This window comes from Octopus sinensis, linkage group LG1, assembly GCF_006345805.1.
Source record: "Octopus sinensis linkage group LG1, ASM634580v1, whole genome shotgun sequence".
Classification (NCBI taxonomy): domain Eukaryota; kingdom Metazoa; phylum Mollusca; class Cephalopoda; order Octopoda; family Octopodidae; genus Octopus; species Octopus sinensis.
The window spans coordinates 190,141,962-190,169,461 of record NC_042997.1 but is presented as its reverse complement, the minus strand read 5'-3'; the positions used below and the strand labels follow the sequence as shown (position 1 = coordinate 190,169,461).

The following is a 27,500-nucleotide window of genomic DNA, read 5'->3' as shown; positions in this document are numbered from 1 at the left end:
GCCTCAACCCCTTCCCGAAATAGATGGCCTTGTGCCAAAATTTGAAACTATTATTAATGGCATTGCTGTTATTTTGGAATCTAAAATCTTACAATTATTTCTCGTATTTCAGATTTTACCAGGATGCAAGCAACTTTACACACAAGAATTAGACGTCAGGTGTCGAATATGTGGGGACCAGGCGTCTGGATTTCATTATGGTGTACATTCGTGTGAAGGTTGTAAGGTAAACATTATGTTTTATTTCTCTTTATAAAATGTTAATCATTATGAGCTGTAGACATAAAAATCGGTATTTCAGGTATTTGCCTTGGCGTTTATTCCAGTTAATAAGAGAGAATGGAAAACTGTAAAACTACTTCAAAATTAAAATATAAACAATCATGGTATATACTATGTATATACACATGTGTGCGTGTGTGTAAGGATCCCTACTAGACTGTCAGTATATATATAAATATGCACACACACACACACACACACACATATATATATATAAATATGCACACACACACACACACACACACACACACACACACATATATATATATATATATATATATATATATGCAAACATATGCACATACCTATCAACTTACCTCACCACAAACATAATACACATGCACGTACGCTTTTGGCTTCCGCACAATTTCAGGTTGCTAAATTATTCTCGTAATATATTGTCCCTCACCCCACCTAAATTTCTGCAAGGATGTTTCTGATCAAAGTGACTACTCAGAACCTAACCAAAATGGATTATATTTCCGCTTGTGGACATTGTTAGGGCACAGGATTAGTTGTGATATCAATATATACCTGTATGTTAATTAGAATCTGTTCAGATTAGTCATATGGGGTTGTACATCCCTTTTTAACAAAACAGATCACATGTTACTCTTAGTAGAAATCGCAGATATCAAATTGAAATTAGCACCATTATTAAATACATGATATGAGGGCGGCAACCTGGCAGAATCGTTAGCATGCCGGGAATAACTGCTTCGCAGCATTTCGTCCGTCTTTAAGTTCTGAGTTCAAATACCGCCGTGCTCGACTTTTCCTTTTATCCTTTCGGAGTCGATGAAATAAGTACCGGTAAAATACTGAGGAAAATGTCTGCTGTTACGCCCCACCGCAAATTTCAGGTGTTGTACCTCTCTTAGAAAGGATTATTAAATATGCGCTATTGAAGCTATGAGTTGGCTAAATCGTTGGAAGAAGGGAAAGAAGAAAAAATGTTTTGCTGTATTTAACCTGGGACTGTGCATTCCGAGTTTATATCTCACTGAGTTCAAATTTTCCTTTATACATTTTGGGTCGATTGAATACAGTTTTAGCGAAATACTGAACTCGAAGTTACCAACTTATCTCTACCCCTCAAAATCAGGGGCATTCGGCCTCATTAAACACCTGAAATGGTTTTTAATATAACATTGTAATTAATGTTTAGTTCTAATTGACATCCATTTCACTAGGCCAAAATTCTCCTACTTCCGTCTTGATCTATAATTTCTCCGACTTCTTCACCAATATCACTTCATATTTCCCCTTATATTATCTCTGAAATACATTTCATTACATATCCATATGTTTAAAAATTTAACCATTCATTTAATCTTTCAGTTCATTTCATTATTACGTCATATAAATTAACATAAACATGTACAGTGTGTTCAGGTTAAATCTGAAAGTCTGCATACAAGTAAATGAAAACCCAATATCCCATAAGTATTTTAAAAAATGAAATATCAACTAAATAATGGTTGGAAGGTAGCAGTTTACTCAGAGTAGCTGCTGTAAACTTCTACGATGACCTCGAGACGACTCCAGCAACCTGGTGCATGCATTACTTATTGTGCTGGTGGGAAGCTTTTCGAACACCTTGATCTTGGCCATCAGTTCCACCTCAACCGTGTCACAGACGTAGTAACCCATGGGGTTATAATCGGGGAGGTAAGTGGACCAGAAATCAGGTTTGGAGAAGACGTAGAATTTCTCCGAAAATCGGCCTTAATCTTTACGCTCTCCAATACCGTAGACTATTCGCCAATACATGAAGCTGTTCTTGAGAAAAGAAGGTATAGAAATAGTCAGACCTTGGCCGAACACCATGTGTGTTTTCTATGTAATACAACTACTACTTTTATTGAGCGAAAACACCTAAAGCTCCACGAAGCTCCGGCAGTGGGTAGTAGTGAACTCTGCTATACTCTTTCACCCCAACTTTCTCTCACTCTATCTTCCTATTTCTGTTGTACCTGTATTTCAAAGGGCCATTCTTCTTACACTCTGTGTCACGCTGAGTCTCCCCAAGAACTACGTTAACGGTACACGTGTCTGTGGAGTGCTCAGCCACTTGCACGTTAATTTCACGACCAGGCTGTTTCGTTGATTGGATCAACTCGTCATCGTAACCGACGGAGTGCCAGTCACAACTACCACTTATACCTCTTCGTATAACACAACCCTCATAGATATCTCATCAGGTTAGACAGCTGCTAAACATATATATTCATATAACACATATATCGATTATAATTCTTCATATAGCCCAACCCTTACTGGATATCTCTTCAGATAACACAACAGCCACTTATCTTTTCATAGGATACAGTGATCACATATAATTCTTTATAAGGCTATAAATTAGCAGGATCTGTAGAGTGTTAGATGAACATCTTTGCGGAAATCGTCCAAGCTCTCGGCTTTCTGAGTTCGAATCCGACCGAAGTGATATTTGTAGTTCATCGCTTTGCGTTCCATAGATAAATTACTAGTCTCGTACTGTGATCGATTCTTCTTTCACTTTCTCTTTCTCCGGAAGTAATAGGATGTTATCAGATGTGGAAATAGAGGAACTCATCCAGATTCACTGTGCCTGACTTACGACGGGTCACAAATAGCTCACTAGATATTCGTTGTTTCAAAGAACAAAACATCATATATCACACATAAATCTTAAATTTGCATAACTATGTATATACGCAACATAACCGTCAGACAACTCTATTTGGCATATACTCACGTAATCGGGTGAAATCGACAAATCGTGTTTTAGAAATGGAAGAGTTCATTGAAAATATGACCAAGTTATCGAGAAAATAATGAAAAAAAGGGACTTGGTCGAAATTGGAAAGCCTTTTCCATACATTATGTTGTTCAAGTGTGAAATAAAGTGACAATATGCGCAGGGCCTACAATTTTGGTGTACGGGGCTAGTCGATTACATCAACCTCAGTGCACAACTGGAACTTATTTTACCGAACCCGAAAAAAAATAATAAATAAAATGAAAGGCAAACTCAATTTCGACGGAATTTGAACTCGGAACATAAAACGAAACGAAATTCCACCAAGTATTTTTGATTGCTGGGCTAAAAATTCGGCCAGCTCGCTGCCTTCACGGTTCTGAAACGAAAACAACATAATTATTCCAGAAATTTTGTAAAATTATACAATCATCTAATAAAAACACAAGAACAATAAATTGTTTCAAAAATTAATGTTAAACCTGAAGTTAAAATGTTTTTCTCAGCTAACTTCACGTTCAATAATAATTACGTTGGTGTCGTTTGAAAAATTAACTTTTAATGGAAAAGCACACACATAAAGAAAAATTCATCTAAACAATAGGAGTGAGATAGATGAGAAACAGAATATAAAAGTAACTCAAAAGTGAATACAATTTACAAACAGAAAATTGTTAGTAATAAATTGGTAGAGAAATATAGTTTGTTTTGAATGAAAATTCATAAAAATAGATAGATAGAAAATAGATAGATAGATAGATAGATAGATAGATAGTTAGATAGATAGATAGATAGATAGATAGATAGATAGATAGATAGATAGATAGATAGATAGATAGATAGATAGATAGATAGATAGACAGAGGTGGATATCTAGCCCTTGAAATAACGATAGCAGTGCAAATATAAGAATACAAATACATATGATTTTCCAACAAAAAGGTGGAAAATATGACTACTTAAAAGAAAAAGAGGTTGAGAAGTATTGCTTGAGATATAGGTGAAATGAATGATAGTTGCAAATTGTACGTAAGCTGTCAGTTAATTGTTATGAAGGTTGTGGTTTGTGATTGTGGTTGCTTAGTTGCGTGGAAACAGGTGCAATATAAAACAGAAGAAAAAAATTACAAGGAAATTATATTATATTCAAATTTAATTAGCGACAACAAAAATAAGGTTAATTTACGTATTTGAAGGTCCTTGTTAGACAATCAGACGAGAGAGACAAATAACAGAAGGAGAAGTAGATACGAGAGTGTGAGAGAATTTATTGTTAATTAATAAATATTGGTAACCAAACAGGCCGATCTCCAGAATCAGTAATCAGTGCAAAAGCGTCGGATGAAATGGCTCGCCGTATTAAGTTACGGTCCACTACTATTTTAGTTCAAATCCTGCTGAAGTCGAATTCCTCAAAATATAGTACCTGTCAAAGAACTGGAATTGAATAAATCTGTTTCTTTATTACCCACAAGGGGCTAAATATAGAGGGGACAAACAAGGACAGACAAACGGATTAAGTCGATTACATTGACCCTAGTGCGTAACTGGTACTTAATTTATCGACTCCGAAAGGATGACAGGCAAAGTCGACCTCGGCGGAATTTGAACTCAGAACGTAACGGTAGACGAAATGCGGCTACGCATTTCGTTCGCCGTGCTAACGTTTCTGCCAGCTCGCCGCCTTAAGAACTGGAATTAAATAGATCATCTACCACATTTACACAAATGTACGGCTTTGCGCCTATGCTGGTAGAATTTTTATACAACCTGAAAAGATGTTTTGCGGTGTTAGTTACAACTCTATCCTCTCAGAGTTCAAATCCTGCCGAGGTCGACTATGGGTTTCATCTATTCAGAGTCGATAAAATACGTGAGATTGATATAATCAATTAGCCTCTCCCCGAAAATTTCGAGCCTTGTGCCTATAGTATAAAAAATTATTATTAAGAAAGTAAAAAGGTGCTACGTGGAGGCACATGGCCTAGTGGTTAGAGCAGCGGTCTCGTGGTGGAAAGATCGCGGGTTCGAATCTCAGACCGGGCGATGTGTGTGTTTATGAGCGAAACACCTAAGTTTCATGCGGCTCCGGCAGAAGGTGGTGGCGAACTGCTGCTGTCTCTTTCTCTCACTCTTTCCTCCTGCATCTTATATATTTCTTCACGTCTACATAGAAAGCAAGATGAGGGTGTTCAGAAGGACCTGGCCTGCCGTCCAGGTGGGGAACCTATACGCCAAGGAAACCGGGAAAACCGGCCCATATGAGCCAGGCGTGGCTCGAGAAGGAAGAAACAAAAAGTTGTTACAAGCATTAGCGTGTCGAACAAAATGCTTAGCGGCAATTCGTCCGGCTTTACGTTCTGGGTTCAAATTTCACCGAGACCGACTTTGCTTTTAAACTTATAGTCCTTTAATCCTTTGGGGATCGATGAAGTAAGGAACCAATCAAGCACTGGGGTAAACGTCTGATGTTAGCCCCCTACCCCCAAAATGTATGTATGCGTGAGTGTATGTCTCTATCTTTTGAGGCATATATTTTCTAATTTTGCTAGTTTCATTGCAGGGTTTCTTTCGGCGAACACTAAAGAAACAGTTGGTGTACACTCCTTGTAAGACAGGATCACAATGTAGAATAGACCAGATAACACGGAACAAGTGCCAGTATTGCCGATATCAAAAATGCCTCAACGCCGGCATGTCGCAAGATGGTAAGTAGAAATCAGATGCGATCGTCATCTGATCTAATTTTCTCAAAGTTAAGCGTTTAAGTCATATATTGTAGTTGCACATTCGAAAGCGGCGAGCTGGCAGAAACGTTAGCGCGCCGGGCGAAATGCTTAGCGGTATTTCGTCTGCCGTTACGTTCTGAGTTCAAATTCCGCCGAGGTCGACTTTGCCTTTCATCCTTTCGGGGTCGATAAATAAAGTACCAGTTTCACACTGGGGTCGATGTAATCGACTTAATATGTCCGTCTGTCCTTGTTTGTCCCCTCTATGTTTAGCCCCTTGTGGGTAGTAAAGAAATAGGTATTTCGTCTGTCGTTACGTTCTGAGTTCAAATTCTGCCGAGATCGATTTTGCCTTTCATCCTTTCGGGGTCGATAAATAAAGTACCAGTTTCACACTGGGTCGATGTAATCGACTTAATCTTTTTGTCTGTCCTTGTTTGTCCCCTCTATGTTTAGCCCCTTGTGGGCAGTAAAGAAATATATATTGTAGCTGTACATTGGATATACTGATATATTGATATATTCTTCAGTTCCGATCAAGTTGATAAATGATATACAGTATTACTGCTAATAGATCCTCGATATCGTATTTCCGAGTTCTTTGTCTTTTGTTGATAAAACTTTTAATAATCTTTGGTGGCCACTAATTCAAATGGAACTAGCTAATTGGAATGCCACTAATTGACATTCAACAAGTCACAATAAGAACTGAAATTACCAATGTATCTATTTACGTATCGGTGTGAACTTTGTCCTTCTTTTCCTTTCGAAAAAGCAGAACGGCTTCGATTAATAAAATGCTATCCCTGTGCCGAAGACAACTCTCATTTTCTCTTCCCATGTCCCCACCCCACCACACACACAGTTTCTCTCTCCTTTTCTCACTCCCTCTCTCTCACTCGTTCCCTTTCTCTCCTTGACTCTACTTACTTCGTGAAAAAACTGGCAGCGATCTGGCCAGGAGAGGGATAACCTCTACCAGGTTTAAAATATTCAAGAAGCCCGTATGTATTAAATGTATTAAATGACGGGATTGTAGTATAGAAAATGTAGCGTATGTTCGATGTTTTGAGGCGTCTTGAAATCTATTTTTACGAAGTTGATTTGTTTTTAAATGATATATTATTTGAGATTATAATCTACTTCATAAAAACGAACAATGAAAAAGTATGACACGTATTTATAAAAGATGTATGCTTTATTAATATACATTAATATAAATTTACGTGATCTAAAATAACGGAAGAGCTAGAAACATGAATGATAGAGAGGATTAAAAATCTGAAGGAACTTACAGAAGACATTCCATCAGGCTCGGTCAGAAAATGAGGTACTGCGTATTCGAGTATTGAGAGAATGAAGCATTTTTCTTTAAATTTGAAATTTCTGTGCAAATCCTTCGGTTATTAAAATATGAATGGGTTTCACATTCTTCTTGCAGTAATTCTGTGTCACTATCTTTGGTAAGAGAATACCCTACAAAAGACGGTTTTGTAGATCCACAGAAATCGTCCCTTCTCATTTCAGGCATCAGGAGGAACCTTAACTTTAAGAACAGCAACAATGCCAAAAAATTGAGTTTGTTTTGGAAAAAAATTCCTCCCTGTGGGTTCCGTTCATCTTTCATTGGTTTACCTTGTATGTCTGCTGCATTGCAATATTTGCTAACGGGATGCTCTCCAATGAAAGTTCTCTCATCTGTCGAGAGTAACCTTCTTCTATTCACCGTCTTCTCCAAAAATTAAGTGACGGAACAGGCCGCTTTGCGGTTAGCAGAAATATACTTACGTCTCCGTATAGCCAAATGTTATGCACGATATCTTTTGTAATAATTTTATCTTATAAATAAAATATCGTAGCTCTAAATTTTCAAGCTTATTTTACTATATATTGAGAATGTTTATGACAGGATTTAAGAATTTAGACATATATCAATAACATCCCGATGTCTAAGACACACATGCACACAAGCATACGTGCATACAGATACACCCGCACAAACATACAATACATACATTTATACATACATACATAAATGCATGCATACATACTTATAACAATCGAAATTCATAATTGCCACGACCTTCGGTAACATATAAGCAGTAGATGACTTTAATTTCTGCACATCATGCTATTGTATGTTCTTGTTATTTAAAATTTGGTATTCGAGCTTCGGACTTCAAGAAGAAAAAATCAGGAGCGAGCAGAAATGGAAGCGGGGTGAAACAGGAGAGTCAAGCAGAATAAAACATTGATCTGTCATTATCTATCTGCCTGTCGTTTTTCATCTCATTATATGTATCCTTCGCATGTTTGTCTGTTTTCTTTCATTCGCCGAGAGAGAAGAGACAGGAAAAAAAGGAAAGACAATATATTTGAAGGAAATACTCAGAGAATGTTGTCGCATGGAAACAATAGTGACTGTCAGATGTTATATATCGCTTCCTCGTATGGCTGTAGCTTTTGAACGTTGCCACCCTAATGCCTAGGCAGGCAAGCCAACATTTCCCCTCACAAGAACGTCACAGGGTTATCTATTTACAGCTGAGTAGACTTGGAGCAACTTGAAAGGAAGTGCTTTGCTCAAGACAACAATGCACCGCTGGCCAGGGAACGGAAACACAATCTTCATATCTGTTTCTTTATTACCCACAAGGGGATAAACATAGAAGGGACAAACAAGGACAGACAAACGGATTAAGTCGAATTACATCGACCCCAGTGCGTAACAGGTACTTAATTTATCGACCCCGAAAGGATGAAAGGCAAAGTCGACCTCGGCGGAATTTGAACTCAGAACGTAACGGCAGACAAAATACGGCTACGCATTTCGCCCGGCGTGCTAACGGTTCTGCTAGCTCGCCGCCTTTCGAAACACAAAATCTTCATATCGTGAGTGCAACACTCTTCACCAGTGGTTTCCAACCAGGGTTCCGCGGAACCTTAGGGTTCCGCAAGAAGTTAAAAAAACTGCTAAAGTCGGCAGTAATTTTTCATTCTCCTGTGCAGATATGTGTGCATAAGACTATTAAATTATCGTACAGGGATTCCTCGAGCCAGTGGAATGTTTCCTTGGGGTTCCGCTCCAGCAAAAATTTTGAAAAGCACTACTCTTCACCATACCAGACACTTTCACTTGACACAGTAAACCAAACAATTTTAATTATCTAAATTTATTCAAAATGGATGACATTGCAGAATGAGCCTTGTCTTCAACAGTACAAGAACAACCACATGTAAGAGACCGTATTAAGCCTCTCCAGTGAATCTCGTTGTAACTGCAGCTAAAGATTTTAGATAACTAGCAAAGTATATTGGATTTTTGTGAATGAATACAAAAGCCTGGCATTATAACTTAAAAGAAAACCAAAAGAAAACATCCATGGAGAGAAAATTCTTTGCAAGCTCATTGAAAATGGAGAAAAAGAAACAGAGAAATTAAAATATAAAGATTTAAGACACGAAAATATTTTTTTCTATCTTTAATATTTCTTTATAACTTTCATCCATTACTTAGTAACTTCCTTCCTTATTCAATGATTTCCGGTAATTCACATTTTTATGTTCTTACTGTATCTAGAGGTAATGGTCTGAGACCAGAATCAGCACGGTGTGGAACGTTGTTGATTTGTTTAAAAGCCAATAGATATAATCTAGCTTTATGAGTTTATTCTTAGGAAGAAAGGTATTTTGTGAATGCTTCTCAACATGAATATAATTCCAATATAAATATATCTACTATGCAGGCTTCGAGAGTATTAAACGTTCGTATAGGAAAGTATTTACTAATATGAATTTTAGCAACAGGCGCGCAGAAATACTTCATAGTTAGCAAAATATTGATAGCATATATGTGTGCTTGAGAATATATGCGACACTACAAAGTATATATGAATATTATAATCAAATGGCGCAGGAGTGGCTGTGTGGTAAGTAGCTTGTTTACCAACCAAATGGTTCCGGGTTCAGTCCCACTGCGTGGCACCATGGCCAAGTGTCTTCTGCTATAGCCTCGGGCCGACCAATGCCTTGTGAGTGGATTTGGTAGACGGAAACGGAAAGAAGCCTGTCGTATATATATGTATATATATATATGTATGTGTGTGTGTGTTTGTGTGTCTGTGTTTGCCCCCCTAGCATTGCTTGACAACCGATGCTGGTGTGTTTACGTCCCCGTCACTTAGAGGTTCGGCAAAAGAGACCGATAGAATAAGTACTGGGCGTACAAAGAATAAGTCCCGGGGTCGATTTGCTCGACTAAAGGCGGTGCTCCAGCATGACCGCAGTCAAATGACTGAAACAAGTAAAAGAGTAAAAGAGAGTATATCTACTATGCAGGCTTCAAGAGTATTAAACGTTCGTATATGAAAGTATCTACTAATATAAATTTTAGCAACAGGCGCGCAGAAATACTTCATATTTAGCAAAATATTGATAGCATATATGCGTGCTTGAGAATATATGCGACACTACAAAGTATATTCTTTCTTTCTTTACTTTTTCTTTTACTTTTACTAGTTTCAGTCATTTGACTGCGGCCATGCTGGAGCACCGCCTTTTAGTCGAGCAAATCGACCCGGGGCCTTTTTTTTAAAAAGCCCAGTACTTATTCTATCGGTCTCTTTTGCCGAACCGCTATGTTACGGGGACGTAAACACACCAGCATCGGTTGTCAAGCGATGTTGGGGGAACAAACACAGACACACAAACATATACACACACATACATATATACATATACAAACATACACATGATGGGCTTCTTTCAGTTTCCGTCTACCAAATCCACTCACAAGGCATTGGTCGGCCCGAGGCTATAGCAGAAGACACTTCCCCAAGATGCCACGCAGTGGGACTGAACCCGGAACTATGTGGTTGGTAAGCAAGCTACTTACCACACAGCCACTCCTGTGCCTAGAGTATTAAACGTTCGTATAGGAAAGTATTTACTAATATAAATTTTAGCTACAGACGCGCAGAAATACTTCATATTTAACAAGATATTGATAGCATAGATGCGTGCTTGAGAATATACACTACAAAGTATATATGAATATTATAACCAAATGAATGTATTATAACGAAATAAATGCATTATAATGTGAATGCATTCACACGCTGTACACAAGGACGCCTGTGTGTATATTCACGTCTGCCGCCATCAAAGTATATAATTAATTAGATAACGTATATTTTAGACTCTGAAACTTAATCAGCTATAAATTACACCTCCACAGTTGTCTAAGCATAATTATCAATACAATGATACACACACCCATATATATATAACGGGAGACTTTATGAAAATAAACAAAAGACGAAGGCAGGTGGAATACAAACAAACAATTGTATTAGTATGGCGCTCAGGAATATAAATAAAACAAGTCTTTTACGTTTCGAGCTTACGCTCTTCAACAGAAAGATACACGGAAAAGAAACACGGAGAGAAACAAGGAGAGAAAAAAATGCGTGCAGAAGCTAGCGAATCAACATGGCGATAAATATATATATACATACATATATGTGTGTGTTTCGATGTGTGTGTGTGTGTGTGTGTGTGTGCGTTCGTGTGTATGTATTTCTCTTTCTCTTTTTCTCTCTTACTTGTTTCAGTCATTTGACCGCGGCCATGCTGGAGCACCGCCTTTTAGTCGAGCAAATCAACCCCAGGACTTATTCTTTGTAAACCCAGTACTTATCCTATCGGTCTCCTTTGCCGAACCGCTAAGTAACGATGTTGGGGAGACAAACACAGACACACAAACACACACATATATATGCATATATATATATATATACGACGGGCTTCTTTCAGTTTCCGTCTACCAAATCCACTCACAAGGCTTTGGTCGGCCTGAGGCTATAGTAGAAGACACTTGTCCAAAGTGCCACGCAGTGGGACTGAACCCGGAACTGTGTGGTTGGTAAGCAAGCTACTTACCACACAGCCACTCCTGCGCCTATGTATGTAATTACTATGCAAAAAATGCAATAGCAGACTTCACAAACATTTCCCTGCCCATTTTTGTCGTTACGTAAATCTGCTCTTTCTATCACTCCCGAACCAGCTTCTTCTTCAACATATCTTCCAATATTTGATCATCATCGTCATCAGCGTCTTCGTCTTCATCATCCTCATCTGCAAATACCACCACTACCATCATCACCACCATCATCATCATGATCAACATTGCCATTATAATCATCGACATCTGTATTAGCCTCAGTGGCATTAGCTTCAGGTATGATGATATGCGTATATATAAATGTATGTATGTATATATATATATATATATCATGTGATCACGTGACCGACCAGGCCATCAGAGCAGATGTTGCTACACATCGCTGGCCACAATGCACTTCGCATTCTTTTAGCCTTCAGATGACGCCACCCCGCTGGCTAACCGAACAGGCCAACAGAAGAAAAAGTGAGAGAAAGTTGCGGCGAAAAACTACAGCAGGGATCGCCACCACACCCTGCCGGAGCCTCATGGAGCTTTTAGGTGTTTTCGCTCAATAAACACTCACAATGCCTGGTCACATATATATACTTACACACAGACACACATCTATATATTTATATATACCTACACACACACACACACACACACACACACACACACACACACACACACACCACACACACACACACATACATATATATATATATATATATATATATATATATATATGTGTGTGTGTGTGTGTGTGTGTGTGAGTGTGTGTATGCACATATACGAAGTCTGAGCGATAAGTATCCGGACTGTTGCCACAGTAACCAAAGAAGGGGTATGGCGTGTGAGCGTCGCAAGAAAGTTGTCATGACGCGAAATCTGCTTACAGTCCTACGCAAAATTTCAGAAAGAGTATGGAGAGGAGTGTATGAGCCGCCCACAACTGTAGGAGTGGTTCAGATGTTTCCAAGATAGCCGACAAAATGTCGATGTTGACTAACGTTCTGAGGACCCATAACCAGCAGAACTGAGAAAAACATTGCAGATGTGCGTGCAGCTGTGAAGGGAAATCATCGAATCCCCATCCGAGAGTTATTAGAGGATATGCAGATTAGTTACGGGTCAGTTCAGTCCATTATCACCGAAGATTTGGGTATGAGACGCATGTCTGCCAAGTTTGTTCCAAAACCGCTTTCAGCTGACCAAAAAGACACTCGGGTTTCAGTTGCACAAGATTTTCTTGATTGTGTTGAGAAAGAATGAAAATTTCTGAAAACTTTGCATAGACCTCTGAGCAGGTATTGCCAAGCTTTTGGCAAAATTTCATGCAGGTTCTCTGCTCAGTTTTCTCTGTCATGGTCAATGCGACGATCACATGCTACACACCTTCATGTCAAGCACCGCTGTAAACAGGGGAAGTTAACACTTAGTGCCCATGCACAGTAGAGTTCAAGTTCAATCTGTGGCAAACGGCTTCACTCTACGTGCCCTAGCTTTGTTACTATAGCAACACTCCACATACTTATGGATTAGACCTCGTATATACATATCTAAATTATATATTATGTATATAAATATATTTGTTCTATATAGGGAGAGCATACAGAAAGAAAACAAAAGACGAAGACAGGTGGTGTACAAAACAAACAGATGTATTAGTATTAGTATAACGCTCAGGAATAGAAAAAGCCTTTTACGTTTCGAGCCTACGCTCTTCTGCAGAAAGGGGCACAGAAAAAAACAGGGAGAGAAACAAGGAGAGAAAAAGATGTGTGTTGTGGAGAACGATCTATCATGGCGACTGACCATATTTCTTCTATATATTACATATATATCAATATTATATAGCACATACACACACACACATATATATATAGCATAATGTAGTACAATATGATATATATATATAATATTATACTATATATATAACATAATATTATATGTATATATATGTACATACATATATATGCATACATATATATAATGATATATATATATGTATATATAAAGCAATATAATCGGGTATAATATATATATATATATATATATAATATATATATATATATATATATATATATATATATATATATATATATATATACATACATATATACATATATATATGCAATATTTTTTGTAAATTTTTTTTCTTTTTTTCTGACGGAAGTACTATTAAAGCACCCCAGAAAGATTCATATGCAAATAATTGCACCTCGATATGTCCTGTTCCTCACCACCGGTTTCAGTACTGCCTCATTAACTCCTTATCTGTTGTATATTAGTACTTTCTATCATCGGTTTCTTTCCGCAACTTTTAAGTAGGTTCTTTCTAAATTTCTCTTTATACTTCTTTTTTTTCTTACATAAATATACACACATACTTTTCGTTTATACTTTCGTTCCCGCGCTCATGTATATATGTGTATTAAAATTTTCCATTTCTTCTTCTTTCTTTTTTTTCTCTCTCTCTCTCTCTTTCAACATGAATCTTCATCTGTCATAATTCATTTACTTAGTATTCAACGTTTTAATGTAGTATAAAAACAAACTGTTCTATAAAATTTAAACGATTGATGGAACGAAAAGTATGCAAAACTTATCAATTTCATAAACATACATAAATACATGCATATATATAGTATATGCTTGTGTATATCTATATCTATACCTATCTATCTATATATATATATATATATACAAGCATATACTATATATATATGCATGTATTTATGTATGTATATATATACGTACAGAGTACATGCATACATACATACATGTATATATGTACACATATATATATATATATATATATGTGTGTGTGTGTGTGTGTATATATATATATGTGTATATATATATGTGTATATATATATATATATATATATATATATATATATATAATATATATATATATATATATATATACAAAGATTTACAAACTAATGGTGTTCAATCAAACAGTATGAAATCATAGTTACCAATTCAAAATAACAGTTTCCCTCTTTTGTCTTTCATTTTTTTATACCATGATTTGCGAATAATGAGTGGATGAAAGAAATTCTTCGTTACTTCTTGCTTAATACTTTGAGCCATTTCTGTTTGCTCCATCATTTAAATAGAAAAAAAAAATCGAGATCTATTTTAATGCCCAAGAAATATCAGATATAATACTTGAAGAAAATTTGGTGATTCTTTCTTTTTGACATGTATGCCTTGCTATCGAATGAATATAAATATCGTTACGTGAAATTACCTAGTAAATGCTTCAAAATGAATCTTCGTTTTTGTTGAATTTCTGTAAATATAATTTAGATGTAACAGACAGAGAATACGAAATAAATCCTCCGGGATATAACAATTGGAAAGTAATACATATGTACAGTCAAATTTTTCAAACTGAAACATAAAATTATTATTCATTCAAACTTGTAAAGAATCATTGAGCTACATGATGTGGAATATATATTTCTTTACTGCCCACAAGGGGCTAAACACAGAAGGGACAAACAACGACAGACAAACGGATTAAGTCGATTACATCGACCCCAGTGCGTAACTGGTACTTATTTTATCGACCCCGAAAGGATGAAAGGCGAAGTCGACCTCGGCGGAATTTGAACTCAGAACGTAACGGCAGACGAAATACGGCTACGCATTTCGCCCAGCGTGCTAACGTTTCTGCCAGCTCGCCGCCTTTTCCATGATGTGGAATATAATTAAATTAATCCATTGTTTTCATAATTTTACTCCACGGATGGATTTTCTTCTTTAAACTGTATATTTCCAGTCTGAATACACATTCAGGTGCATTGAAATCTAGAAATCTAGATAGGCTACACTGCACACCGGCCTGTACTTCCAATCAGATTGCATTGCTAACAAATTTATTCGTCAAACCAGATTGTGTTTCCGACGGAATAGACACTCAACCTCGTTATACGTGCGAAAATACACGCGATACGATTCCGACACACTTCGAGTCAGGATCCCTCTCCTTTCACAGAATGTCAAGCTTATACATTTCTTGTGCACATCCTGGCGTTGGTTTTTTCTTGCTTTGTTTATTCCTTTATTTGAATTCTTCTTTTTCTTCTTCTTCGTCTTCATCTTTTTCTTCATCTTCTTTTTCTTCTTTTTCACCTTCTTCTTCTTCTTGTTCTAATTATTATTAATATTATTATTATTATTATTATTATTATTATTATTATTATTATTATTATCATTATCATTATTATTATTGTTGTTATTATTATTATTATTATTATTATTATTATTGAAACATCATTACTATTAGTAGTAGTATTATTTCGCTTAGGCATAGCGATACAAATATTCTGGTGTAGAACTCAGTATATATATAACCTCCAGAACAAAGTATCGAATCAATACAGGGCAGTAATAAAAAATTGAAATGACAAAGGAATAAGAAATGTTGTCATTAACTTCATTAGCTTATAGCTGTTTCTACTATAAGCATGCACTCATAATTTCAAACTTGTACAACATGATGTTAGTTTCGTCGGAGCCTCAAAAGTGAAGTGCACTTCATTCGACTATGAGTGCTGTAAGTTAACGAAGTTCTTCACATAATTTCTTATTCACTTGACGTTTTAGATTCGCATATACTTGCATACATACATACATATAAACATACATACATAGATACATACATACATACATATATACATACATGCATACATACACATACATAATATATATATTTACACACACACACACACACACACACACATATATATATATATATATATACATAAACACACATACAAATATATATATATATATACAAATATGTGTACTCACACACAGACACACACACACACACATATATATATGTGTATATATTTTTATATCTACATATGCACATATACATATATACATGCACGCACACGAATACAGGCCAAAAAGAAGCATAGATAGATAGATAGATAGATAGATAGATAGATAGATAGATAGATAGATAGATAGATAGATAGATAGACAGACAGATATTGATATATAGATAGATAATACATACATATATACACATACATAATACATACATTATACATAATACATACGTACAATATACATACATACGTACGTACGTACGTACATACATACGTAAGTACGTACGTACATACATACATACATAAATACATACGTACATCCTACATACATACGTGCATCATACATACATACGTACATCATACATACATACATACATACATCATACATACATACATACGTACACCATACATACATACATACGTACATCATACATACATACATACATCACACATACATACATACGTACACCATACATACATACATACACCATACATACATACATACATACGTACATCATACATACATACATACATAAGTACCTCAATATTTTAACTTACATTTTCCTGTAACATACATACTCATACAAAATCCTCGCAGTCTTCAATCTCTTTTTAATATCTCTAATACTTCTCTCTCATTCCCGTTTCTCTCTTCCTCCGTTTCTTTCTCCTTCTTGCTTTTTTTTTTTATTCCTCCTCCCCATTATCTATTCTATGCCTATCTAACATCTTTCCCCGAATAATTTTCTTGCTTCAATATTTTTTCTCAATGATTGATGATTTCCTCATTTTTTTTTCTTCTTATCATTTAAGTATCTGAACATTTTTTTCCCCTTTGTACACGCACTGTATCACTCTCTGTCACTCACTCTTGTTGTCCATCACTCTCCGTCTTTCTCACGAACAAATAAAATGTTTATATTGCGAACGGATAGGGCAATAAATACTTACATATATACATTGGCTTTGCACTAATTCATTTTGACAAACACAGAGCAAAGTATGCACACGTTTTTAACTTTTATATACCCTCCTCTTTATACATGTGTTAATTCATGTATACGTATATTTTTTAATAAAGATGAAGTGAGTTCACAACTGTATGTGCATTAACGCGTTTTATGAGGCATTAACAATTTATTAACTCTGGTGTAATGCAAGGTTTAGTAGTGTCCCTTGACGCTTCTACGTGCTTATTAACGACCTATTTGCTGTCACCTCAATAACACAACGCTTCTGCGCAAGCAACACGCAACTCTTCATAAAATTTTGGTGCAAAGCACGTCAAATGTTATGGACACCCCTCATTCAAATTTCGGTGAATTTTGGAGAAATCAAGGGACCTTTTCGGTTTGAACGGTAGTTTTTTCTAGCGGTGTCATATGAAATTGTCACCCATAATTATGACCCTAGTATCGATCTATTGCATTTCAATCTCTTTTACGGTTAGGGTTAGAGTTTGTTAGGGTTAGGGGTGGGGGGAAAGGATATCTTTTTTTTTCTTCAGAAATGTAAATAAACCCAATGAGGGACATATTCATACGGCACAGAATGTTTTCACCTCAATAAACGTCATTGATTGGCTGAAATTGCAGAAGTTGAAGAAAAAAAATAACAAATATCTTACAAACTATAGAATTTTCTCAATAAAGCCAAGAGAAAAAGATGTTTTATAAGCATATTCTACTAGTATACGTATTTAGTTACGTAGAAATTATTTTTAAAAACTGCCGGTCAAACCGAAAAGATCCAAATAAAGAAAGCCCTATGTCTGAAGTCCTTTATGGATCGAGCACGCATACATACACACGACAGGGTGCTGAAATATTCCTGACTTTGAGTAAAAGAAAATGCAGAAGGACCTGATAATTATGTTTTTATTCAATATATTCCCCTCTCATATTCACACACTTATTGAAGCAGTCCCTCAGGTTTTCTAACACCTGTAAAAGAATTGGGAAATTTGGGGCGCCAACCAGGCCTTTCGCTACACCCTTAAAGCCAGGAACTTTTCAGCACCCTTCATATATACATAGATACATAAATACACATACGAACGCACACGCGCACGCGCGTGAACACGGAAATTTCGTGAGCTCCATAAGTACAATTCACGAAACCTTCGGCCCTCGTATCACTTATAAATTTGCATCCGAATTTAAATATGTGTATTGTTATGTATTGAGTTGCGTTATTCTTATGTATTCGTACTAACACACACACACACACACACACACACACACACACACACACACACACACTCGTCCAAAACACACACTCTTATACATACATATGTATGTTTCTATGTATATATATGTCTATATACGTACACATATATATACACACACACACATACATATATGATAGATCGTTAGCTACTACACACATTTTTTCTCTCGTTGTTTTTTTCTGTGTATCTTTCTGTAGAAGAGCGTAGGCTCGAAACGTAAAAGATTTTTTCTATGCTTGAAACGAAAGAGGTATTACGAGACATATAGGAATGTGTTTCTATAGAGAGTTAAGAAGGAAGGAGGTTCTATGTATAGGACTGTATCCGTGTTTTGAGACAGACATGAGTGGGAGTGCTGTTTGTGTATGTATGGAGGGCTGGGTAATGTGTATGTATGTGTGTAGAGGTATGCACATACAGGAATATAATGTCTTGGGTCAGGTTGTGTGATGATGGTTTGCATGTGTATGTATAATCTCTAAGCGTTGAAGTAAGCAGGTGGGCACGGGTGCAGCTGTGAGGTTAATGGGGAGATGAAACGGGGGGATAAGAATGCATGTAGTTATATGGGTATGAAATGCTGTAATGTGGAACAAATACGAACAAGATTGGAACATGCTGGTACAATACATCGCTGTTAGCGTATTAAAGTGTCTGTTGCAGAGGTGTAAAACAGACTGGCCGGGAAAGCGGGACCAGCGGGGAGGAAGAAAGTTTGTAAATGTGTGTGAAAACGAATGCGAGCCAGTGTGACAGTGTGGATGGGCGAAAACGTGTGCTGGTGTACTGATGGATATATATGAATGTGTCATAGAGATGAATGGTGGTATGTATTTGTGTCTGTTGGTGAGTGTGTCAAGCGGACAGGAGGGTAGAACTGATGAAGTGTGTGTGAGCGAAAGATATGAATGTGTGGGTGATGAGAGGGCGAGAAAGGGTTAAGCATATGGATAAGGTATTGGTGTGCAGAGAGCATATGGGTGGAGAGTGGTGGGGAGGATGCTGACCACGGCAAAAACTGAGACATATTGAGTGCGATGGTCGACGGAGCGGAAATGTGGGGAGACAGGTGACCTGGTGCAAAGTCGCATAGCTTCGTGGCTAGTATATTGCACTCACGATTGCAAGACCGAGGGTTCCGTTCCCAGATCCGGTGTTCCGTTGTGTTCTTGAGCAAAGCACTTCATTTCACGTTGCTCTACGACTATTTCGTCATCTGATATGTGGCACACAGTGCACTTGTACAGGTAATGTCGATGTGATGCAGGGAGTAAGCTTATGTGTACACAAACATTTGATCACTATAAACAAATCATTTGTGTGGTTGTTCCGCAAGAAATTGCCAGGACCTGATGATTGTCTAACAACGAGAGAGTCCATGATATATATATACATTTATGTATGTCTTGATTTAAACGCTCCTTATTGTATGCATATATATATATAGAGAGAGAGAGAGGGAGAGGGAGGATATACACGTAAGAATGTACTTATGTATGTATATATATGAAACGATCGTGGTTTTTTACTCTTTATCTTTTATTAAACTTTTAATACTTTCGATATATATTTAATAATATAAATTAAATTAATGTTATGTATTGGCTTAAGTTTTTCATTGTTTGATTGCCTAATAGTGGTTTTATCTCTAATTTAATATAATATGATATAATATATTTATACTATAAAATTGGATTTAATCCTAAATCTGATTTTTCCCTGTAAGTTTGGATTTATTCCCTAATATGTTATTATATATATATATATATATATTATATATATATATATATATATATCTACTCACACACACACATATATACATACGCACAGGCACGTACAAAAGGTGGTCACATGTCAGGAAAAGGTTTAAATATTTGATAACTCTTTCAAATATTGTTTACAATTTACAATTCCATAACATCACACGATCACATATACACTCTATATGGAAATTAACAGTATTGCTAAGTGCCTAATAATCGCAACATGTTAACTTTAACAATAAAGAAAGTACTAATTAGCCAAATTTATTACAAATGGAAACCTGAATGTGTTTCTGTGTGAGTGTGTATATACTGGCACTCTGTCCGCCTGTTAGGACGACGGGGGTTCCACTTGATCCGATTAATGAGAGTCCCTGCTCGTGAAATTTACGTGCATGTGGCTGAGCCCTGCACAGATACGCGTAACCGTAACGTAGTTATCACGAAGATTCTGCGTGACACGATTACCCTACCTAACAAAGCCACACGGTTTCACTGTGTGTATATGTGTATGTGTGTGTGTGTGTGAGTGTGGAGGCGCTTGGCTTAGTGGTTAGGATGCCAGCATCATGATCGTAATATTGTGGTTTCGATTCCTGGACCGGCCGACGCGTTGTGCTCTTGAGTAAAACACTTCATTTCACGTTGCTCCAGCCCACTCAGCTGGCAAAAATGAGTAACGCTGCGATGGACTGGCGTCCCGTCCAGCAGGGGAAAACATACGCCATAGAAACCGGGAAACCGGGCCCATGAGCCTGGCCAGGTTTAAAAGGCGCATTTATATATGTATATATATTTTTTTTCTCTCCTCTTTTCTCTGCTTGTTTCTCTCCTCTTTTCTCTGATTGTTTCTCTGCTTGTGTCCCTTTCTGTAGAAGAGCGTAGACTCGAAACGTAAAAGACTTTTTTGTATCCTGAGCGTTATACTAATACATCTGTTTGCTTAGTACACCACCTGTCTTCGTCTTTTGTTATTTCGTAAAACTCTCTCTTTCTCTCTCTCTCTCTCTCTCTCTCTATATATATATATATATATATTATATATATAGATATATATATATATATATATATACATTCATACACACATACATACATATATATGCATGTATATATTACAAATGAGATTATGTTAATATTTGGTCTTTTTTGCTTTTGTTATCGAAATATTTAAATTATGTTCCATTTCTCATTCCTATTGTGCCTGCTACATATTTTATATGATAGTTTTGTTACATTGTCTCATTGCAGCTGTGCGGTTTGGTCGGATGCCCAAGGCTGAGAGAGAAAAGTTAGAGGCAGATCGAGAAGAGATGCATGGCAGTTGCGGTGAAAAGATTCTTGAGTTACGGGCCTTGTCAGACTTGATTAAAGCTGCTTTCTCAGACAACTTCCGTGGCACATGTGTCTACAATCATAATACGGTACGGAAGAGGCCATCAGTTACCAACCCAATGGAGAAGGTACATATACATACATTTACATATATACATACATACATACATACATACATACATACATACATACATCATACATACATACATACATACATATATATATATATATATATATATATATATGTATATATACATATACTTATAAATAAATTTATACCATAACATATACTTGTATATACGTACACAGATACTTTTCTCTGTGTGTGTATATATACGTATATCAGAGTGCGCATGCATGTGAATACACACACACACACACACACACACACACACACACAAATAGAAACATATATATGTACTTACAGTAATATATTTATGTGTATATATTTATAAATTTACATTCTGATATATATATATATATATATATATATATATATATTATATACGTTTGCATGCATATATGTATATACGTATGCGTGTGTGTAAATATATATGTGTGTATGTATATCCATATTTATATACATACTCTCTCTCTCTCTCTCTCTCTCTCTCTCTCACACACACACACACACACACACACAAACACATATATATATGAAGTGCATGGTCTAGGTATATGAAAATGTACAAGTACGCACATGCGTATGCGTGGGAATGAGAGAATATTTACAATGTTTACAGCTTATATTTAAAAAAGACATAACTTCTTAGCCATCTGAATCCTCACTCACACTAAATAGTTTTCGCTTTTCCTACTTACGACATCATTTTACCGCCATTAATGTAAAAATTCATTTTTACAATATTTTTTTCCATCAGAAAACGATTGTGTTCTCATAACCTGAAATGTTGCGTAGAAAATATTGAGACACTTAAGTCAAATATATTTCTCATTAACACGCCGTGATATCGATAATAAAATTAAATTCGTGTCTGGTTTTATTGGAAAGGCACTTGATATTAAAGAAAAAAAAAGAGAAAGAAATGAGAAATCCTTGTCTCAGTTTAATGAATGCGTAATTAAAACACCCGAAGTCTGCATGTTAGATGAAAACCTCCTAGTAGCTGACTCTGAAGTGGCATACTTAACTAATATTGTTAGTTATCTGGAAATATCAATAACTTCCATATTATATAAATGATCTAGGGAACCGGAAACATGTGAATCACTTGACATATCATTGTAAGAGATGGTGTTCTGAATGATAATTCTAAGATTTTCAACTCCTTGTTCCTACTTTCTGCTAATCCTAATTTACAGGTCGCATTGAAAGTGTTTCAATTCTATAATGACACTTGAATAATTATGAAATAATCTCTTAGAATGTTGTTATAGACGATAGAATGGCGAAGAATATCAAAATAGAAATTGAGATTATTTCTTTTCTTCTCAACTGCTAATGCTAAAGTACTAACAATAATGACGTTGTCCAGCTAGGTCAGCTTTAAAACCGAAATGTAGATGTTTTGTGAATATATTTTTCATAGTCGCATCAAAACAAAATGCATTCTGAAATTATTAGAACTAAAATAATTATTGATATATAGTAGTATTAAAAGCAAATTAGTCTTTTCAAAGAGAAATAATGATTCACAAGTTTTAAATGAATTTAAAATGTCTACTATGGTAACAGAAATGTTGTTTGTATGCCTTGTAGCTAAATAGCGGAACGTGTCTTGTAAGTCCCAAATTATCGACTGTATACGTGACTCATTCAGAATCTACTCACATGATTTTGATTTAGTTTTTTAGCTAGTCGACTTTTTTTTATGATTAACATCTTGTTATAGAGGTATGCAATACGAAATACTTTGATACCTCGTTTTAATATACTTTCCTTTCTCAATGTATAAAATTAAAAAGTGAGCTTAAAAAACGACGTTTTATTAACCAAGAAAATATATTCGTAAAGCATTGGAGGTACCTCAACATGTATTAATATATACTGGCTTCAGTAAAATTTAAATGTTAAAGAATGTTGAGAAGGTGTAGTCGACTTATCGAATTCGATACATTATTAAAGTTTGAAGCAAGATCCTTGGGTTTGATTCAAACTTTCCTTTGTCCCCGTGTAGATAATCAACCCATGAATTTTGAACATAAATTATATAAAGAACATTTTATATTCTGTACAGAATTAATCTGTAACAAAAAAAACGAAAAAAACGTAGAAAATGCTTCAAGAAATAAAATGTTTAATATATTTAAAACTATTTAAACCAGATGGAGCTATCTATTCGTTTAGATTTGGATATTCAGCAGAAGCACTGGAATTTGCTATGAACATTTTTCGTTTACTAAACGGAATTAGCGTAAAACACCGAGAGGATTCTACAGTACAATCCATTCCACTCCATAGATTGATAATGAACAGCTGCAAGCTAAACATGAGCTAGCTTTACTGCACAAGTAATTGATAGGAATAAGACAAAAATACATCGTATAAGAGGGGTTTAGGAGTATGAGAGTTTTAAGAAAATTCGTTTGTCGAAAAGAAAAAAAAAAGAACTAGAACGAGAGAATGAGAGAGAGAGATTAAAGATGTAATGCTAAAAACAAAAAGTGAAGTTGAATAGAAACTCGTAAATAGTAGAGTCAGAGAGACGGAGTGAATGAGAATTTTTTTTCAAAAAAAAAAATGAAGGAAGAAAAAAAGAGATAAGTGGTGGTAGATATGTATGGGTGTGTGTGTGAGTGTAGGGTTGATAGTAATCATGAATAGAAAATAAAATAGTAGGAGGTAACGAATTTCAAATATATAAGTAAATAAGTAAATAGATGAATAAAGCATCAGAAGAGAAGAGCAAACAAGAAAATAGTAAAAGGAAGTTGAGATACTGGGAAATCAAGAGAACAAAAGCCGTACACACATACTATATAATATATAAGTAACTGATGTAAGCTTTACTACATTAAGAGATCACATGGGAAGAGAATATTTTGTAAGAACGTGTCAGGCAGACAATCTGACAAGCAGGCAGTCAGCCAGTACACTGTCTTCTCACTCTCCTTCTTTCCCCAACCCAAACTTCTCTTCTCTTCATTGCTCTCTTTCTCTCCTTTCGCTTTCTTCTGTGCCTCTCACTCTCCCTTTCTCGCTCGCTCGCTCGTTTGTTAGTTCGTTCGTTCGTTCGTTCGCCCTGTGTTCTCTTTACAATAGATATTCCTCTGCAAGCTATTCGACACTTCCATCAGAGAGACCGAACACTAGTTTCCGGAAGATAACATCAACGACACACAACAACAGTCGAAGAAGACGATTGTTATTTAGCAGAAAGTTGATTAATTAGTCGCGATTGAATAAAGCAGCAATTAGACCTGCTTATTGGATGTTAGCCGTCTTTCCGTTTAGATAACGTTGCAGTTTTTGTTCGATAGGCCAAGCAACTAACGCAATCATTACTGAATGCCTCTCCTAATTTTGCGATCGCATTTCACTATATTTCAAATCTCTTTTGCTTGTTATTTGCTGCTACTACTACTACTACTACTACTACTACTACTACTACTACTACTGCTGCTGCTGCTGCTGCTGCTGCTGCTACTACTACTACTAATACTAGCAGCACCAGCAGCAGCAGTAGTAGTAGTGGTAGTAGTAATAATAGAAGTAGTAGTAGTAGTAGTAGTAGTTTTAGCTTTCATTCTTTGATTTCGATTCTTTGACTACTGATTCTTCTCAACATTCATTCCCCCCCCACCCAAGAAAAATTTTTTAAATGAAAACAAAAGACACAGAACAAGTTATTCATAGAAAGCTTCACGGTATATTTACAAAAAAAAAACCAATACAAAAGAAAAACAGACGAAAAAAACTAGACAAACACTCCGTACCTACATATATGCTTACATATATACATACATGCATATATACGTCTTACATACCTACATTATACATATATCATACATGCACACATAGCACACATCCATCCGTACATACATATATACATACATACGTCGTACATGCACACATACTTATACACATACATACAGCATTACCTGCACAAACACACATAAATCCATACGTACATGTCTATATAGACATCTGCAGTCGTGCGTATGTCTGTGGTAATATGTGTGCACAACGCAATCATTTGCGAGCGTATTTTCGTTAAATTTGATTAAGAAATTCCACCTATCAATCACATTCATGAAGGAATGTACCACTGCATACTGAAGTGTAAAAGAGTACGAGAAAACGTTAGTAAGCGATGAATGAAGCTGGTAAAACAAAGAATGTACATAAACACGTGACATGTTCAATAGACAATGAGGAATATATTGAAAGGGAGTAGATAACTAAGTCAATTCAATAGCTTCATATTTCAACACACGATAGAATGGCGTGTTTTCTTATGTTACGTTATGGAGAGGTAAATTACGTTATGGGGAGACCGGTAAACCAATAAATAATATTTATGTTAGAAGTAGGTCACACGCTCTTGTCTTGTCATTTTGAATCTACTCTTCTTCCTGGTTGTATCTTCTGACGAGATACTAATACCACACACACACACAAACACACACACACACATACACACACACACTCACACACACACACACACACACACACACATATGTGTGTATGCATGTAAGAATTTTTTGCGTAATGAGATAAAAAACCAAGGCTGTGAGGATATTAGAACATTTGTTCTAATATCTATCTATAAATGTTCTAATATCTACACAGCCTTGGTTTTTTATCTCATTACGCATAAAATGCTTGTATACACAGGCTGACATAAAACCAACGTTGAACCCCTTATTCGCAAAATCACCGAACCTGGAACTTAAATATGGTCTGTCTATAGCACTTATTCAGCATTATCTGACACCTTTGGTTTTCAATGATACCATTACCTCTTATAACCTATATATATATATAGATAGATAGATACATATGCATATATACACACATATATGTAGATGCATGCATATGTATGTATATAGGTATGCATATATGAGTACAAGACGTTACAAAACGTAAACAACATGAAATACGAAAATAACGTTGGGTCCACAAAGAACGAGAGAACCAAATGGAAAACAAAACAAGTAACATAAAAAACAACACTTCATTAGTTGTCGGCTGTCCTTCTATTCCTTATTAAATTTTGCCTGTTATTTGGAAAAGACAGATACTTAATGACAATTACTAGAGAAAATAAAAAAATGAAATAATTTCGAGTAAAAACTCCCTCTTCAAAATGTTTGTATTCGAAGGGAGGATTTGTCAACATCGGTCCCATTTCTGTATTATTTAATATCAGCGACACATTGGCTTGTAAAACGTGGCTGTTACCAGTGGTCATAGAATAATATAAGCTGAACATGCTTTACGAAGAATTTTTTTATTATTTTAGTTATACCACGTGCTTTAATGCGGTATAACTAAAATTTAAAAACTTCAAATAAAACAAAGTAGAGCGTAATACACATTATTATATTTTTTAAAAAAACATAGAAAAATGAGTTAATTATTCCAGTATAATGGATTTTCTTAGTTCAGGCTTGTGTCGAGATACTGAATGACAAACGGATAAAATCTGATTTTT

General features: G+C 35.8%; 1 protein-coding gene across 4 annotated transcripts in view; it reads left to right on the top strand.

The window, feature by feature from the left end:
• Positions 1-27,500, top strand: part of LOC115216876 (peroxisome proliferator-activated receptor delta-like) — a 131,126-nt gene that overhangs the window by 88,181 nt on the left and 15,445 nt on the right. For all 4 annotated transcript variants that reach the window (XM_036507788.1, XM_036507785.1, XM_029786423.2 and 1 more), the window contains 3 exons: positions 113-226; positions 5,592-5,736; positions 21,799-22,010. In XM_036507788.1, the coding sequence (XP_036363681.1) occupies positions 113-226; positions 5,592-5,736; positions 21,799-22,010 (471 nt within the window). The remainder of the gene's footprint in view (positions 1-112; positions 227-5,591; positions 5,737-21,798; positions 22,011-27,500) is intronic.